The 3,669-nt window shown below is 29.0% G+C and overlaps 1 protein-coding gene across 2 annotated transcripts in view; it reads left to right on the top strand.

Annotated features, from left to right (window-relative positions):
* The window catches only part of LOC106464533 (geranylgeranyl transferase type-2 subunit beta-like), a 24,617-nt gene that overhangs the window by 8,814 nt on the left and 12,134 nt on the right, over positions 1-3,669 (top strand). For both annotated transcript variants that reach the window (XM_013924677.2, XM_022392266.1), the window contains exon 5: positions 2,423-2,475. In XM_013924677.2, coding sequence (XP_013780131.1) covers positions 2,423-2,475 — 53 coding nt within the window. The remainder of the gene's footprint in view (positions 1-2,422; positions 2,476-3,669) is intronic.

The raw sequence follows: 3,669 nt of genomic DNA, 5'->3' as shown, positions 1-3,669 counted from the left end.
GAGTAATTTTGCATTATTAGTCAAAAATAAAGCTAAATAAAGTAAGTGCTTAATTTTGCATGAAAACTCCTTTTTCTTGAGTATGATTTTAAAAACCATAAAATAAAGAAAATTAAAAACAAACTGACAGACATTATTTTGCTCACCACATTATATATACATCTTGAAAAATAGTTCTCTGAAATGCATTATAATCATTTTTACAAATACACAAGTGTGGTCTAATACATACTTTTTCATAATTAGTAAATCATTATGATCATACATCATATTGCTGTGATGAGTTTAATTTATCAATATTAAAAAACTGAATCAAATAATTTAACTGATTATCTTGCATACATATTTCCCACTTACATCCTCTCTGTAGCTCAGTGGTTAGTGTCCTTGGACTATGAACCTAAAGGTTCATGGCCAGTTGCTTCAAAAACATAATACAAACCATAGGACTATGGTTGCATTATGAGAGCTCACTCTTTGATCAAACAAAAGTAAATGGATGCTGTTGACCAGCTACCCTCTGTCTAATTTATCTATTTGAAATTAGGAATAGTTATGAGAAGATAGCCTTTACTGTAGTTTTCCTAGAAAATTCTGAAACACACAAAAAATACATATTTCTCACTTGTGTAGTAATTTTACCAGTTTATATGTGTGGGTCTTTGTATCATAACAATACCCAAGATTCTAATTATCCACTCAGCTATTTGGCCCAAAGTGAGTGAAATTTACAAACTGGCGAGTCTTTTTTTTTTTTTTTTTTATCAAAGGATATTAAACATTTTGAGTCAAGCATCATGCCATGTACCTGCCTGTATCTCATAATGGCAACTCTATGCTATACAAGTTTTAGATCATTGCTATGAAAAATCATTTTGTAATGCTCATGTAAGAGTTCCTTGTTAATATTGAGCTCAGACTGAGTTTTATAGACACCCATATAAGAATTAAATTAATAAACTTAAACTCTTGACAATATCCACACCCAATCACGAGCCAACTGCTTGCTCTTACCTCTTACTATTAGATCTCAAGCATAAGAAATGCCAAGAGGTGCTACTCAACATCAACAGCAAAGCAGTCATGTAATTCTTACAGCTTGAAACGTGAACAGTAAAAACATTAAAGCTCATTCAGAGTATATCTTTAGTTCAGTTGAGCCTTAACATTGATACAAGTATATAAAGAGGAATTAACGGTTAGTATTGTCTTCATAGGGAACACTGAAGACCCCCATTGCTTATGGCACAGCTAAATCTTGTAATGGAAACTCATCTGACACACTATTTCCACTGTAGCTGCTTATGGTCGAACTGAGTTTTTTTTAAATATGAGTAGTGTATGTGGGTTATCTTATTATTTGTAATTGCCAACATTTTATATTCCAAAGTTACATGAGAAAATATATATTAAATCTTTTCACTGTTCATGATATTACTAACCCTTGTGTCTAGCCAGTCAAAAATTATTGACTGTCAGCAAGTGTAATCATTTAGTAAAAACATAAAATCATTTATCTTTAACTATTTTATGAAAGCAATATATTGTGTAATTAACATCATTCAGAGAATGTTTTACAGTTTACCCACTATTAGAAAGAATGTTTCATTGCCAGAGATACTGAGACAAATGCCTTAAACCTTTACTAATCACAGAAAGTCAATTTCAGCCCACTAGTTTTCACCCTGAAAGAATTCCAAAATGATAAAGAAAAAGAGATGTTAGAGATTCATCAAAGTAATCTTTATGAAATATGAACATGTGACACAATAAATACTTTATAGAAATTTATTTCTTGCAGATGTAACTTCCATAGTTCATTATTATCATGTAATTACTGATCTTCAAGTTTACTTGCGTAAGGTTGTTATGTAATTATACAAAAACTACAGAAACATACCAAAAATTTCACTAGGAATAATTCTATATTTTGTTGGTGAATTGATTAATCATGGTTCACTGAAGATCTTGAAAAATCCAGTAGACCTGAAGAAGTTTTTTTAAGAGATTTTATATATTTAGTCCTTGATTTAATAATACATTGTTACTTGAATGAGATGGTAATAGTTGTATGGTTTGTAGGATTTTACACTGAAGGTCATTAATTTAATTCACATGTGTGTTATAAACTTCATGTTTACCTAATATTTGTTTTACTTTATAATTTAAAATATATGTATTTTCTAATTTTCTTTAATGTTCTTCCTTATCTGTTATCCATGCTACAAAGACTTGTAAAATTGAAATTCTTTTTTTAATTATATTAAAAAATATATTATCAATTATATTTCAAGGATTACCTATCTTGCTTTTCTAACAAGATCCAATATGTGTGTAAAAAAGTAAAAATGTAGTGTCTACAGATTTAGGGCAAAACTACAACCTTAAAAATATGCTAATAAAGTTTGTTTGTTTTTCATAGGTGAAGTGGATACCAGGTTTTCATTTTGTGCCATAGCTTGCTTAGCACTTTTGGTAAGTGATTTTGCTTGTACTTTTTTCCCATTGGCATATGTATGTATGCAAGTTCACACAACAGTCAAAATACCATTAATTTCATACTTGCTTCCTGCTTATGTAATCATACTCTTTTTACATCTATTTGTCAGTGCCGTAATACATTACATAGTTACATGTAAGTAAATACTAATAAGTTTGTCATCAATGTGTGATATTAAATGAGAATAAATTGAGAGAAGATTGAAATTGAAAATGAAAAACTTCAAAAAGTTAATCACTCTGAAAGTTCCATGGTAGTTGACTTTTATTATAGTAAGTGTATTGTATAAAGTATATCTAAAAATATAGTGTGAGAGAAGCTTAGACTAGTTGTGAGATTACTTTAGGCTATACATTAGTGCACACTGAAATATAGTGAAAGCATCAGCTGTTGTTTCATCATACATGTAATCACTTTTCTTTTCTTAATGTTATTTTTATTATAGCAATTTATTATTAAAAAGCATTATTTCTCATGAACTGAACAAGTCGCATTGAAACTCGGATATTCTGCAGTACCTTAGTAGTTTGTCTTGAGGTACAAGAATCATATATTCAATTACCTTATAAGAAAGTAGTGCCATGATATTAAGACTATTATGACATATCATACAGAAAACAATGGAAGCAAAAAAAAAAACTATTTTAAGTACATGTAATACATTGTTTTATGTAATTCTGTAAGTACTGTACACAAGACAATGTCCTACACACAACATTGCATATTTTTGTAACTAAATAAAATCTGTTTTTCAAAGCATCAAAATTTCAAATAAAATTTTATGCAAATCAATGTTAATTTTTTAATTGAATCTGTTCATTTGATTCTTTCAGGATCAACTGATTTCTGTAGCATCATTTGGTACACATTTTATCTGTCTTTTATATAATAAATATATATGAATCACTGTAAATATACAGTCTTTAGATTTAGTATCTCCTGCACTCACATGTTTTCCACCTCTGTTTCTTTTTTGTGATTGGCTGAATACAAAGAAAATGCCCATAGTCAGAGGTTTGTTCAACTATTAAGTATAAGTAAAAAAGTAAATAATGGCAGATATTGAATGCTTGTAATCTATTCTTCAAATATTCTTTGAGATTGTAAGCCTATAATTTTTTATCATAAGTTTCAGTACTGTCAGAAAAATGTAAAATCGCCTTTGCCCT

This window comes from Limulus polyphemus, unplaced genomic scaffold (genome assembly GCF_000517525.1).
Source record: "Limulus polyphemus unplaced genomic scaffold, Limulus_polyphemus-2.1.2 Scaffold1678, whole genome shotgun sequence".
In the NCBI taxonomy this organism is placed as follows: domain Eukaryota; kingdom Metazoa; phylum Arthropoda; class Merostomata; order Xiphosura; family Limulidae; genus Limulus; species Limulus polyphemus.
Note: the sequence above shows the minus strand (reverse complement) of the source record. Positions and strands in the feature narration are given on the sequence as shown.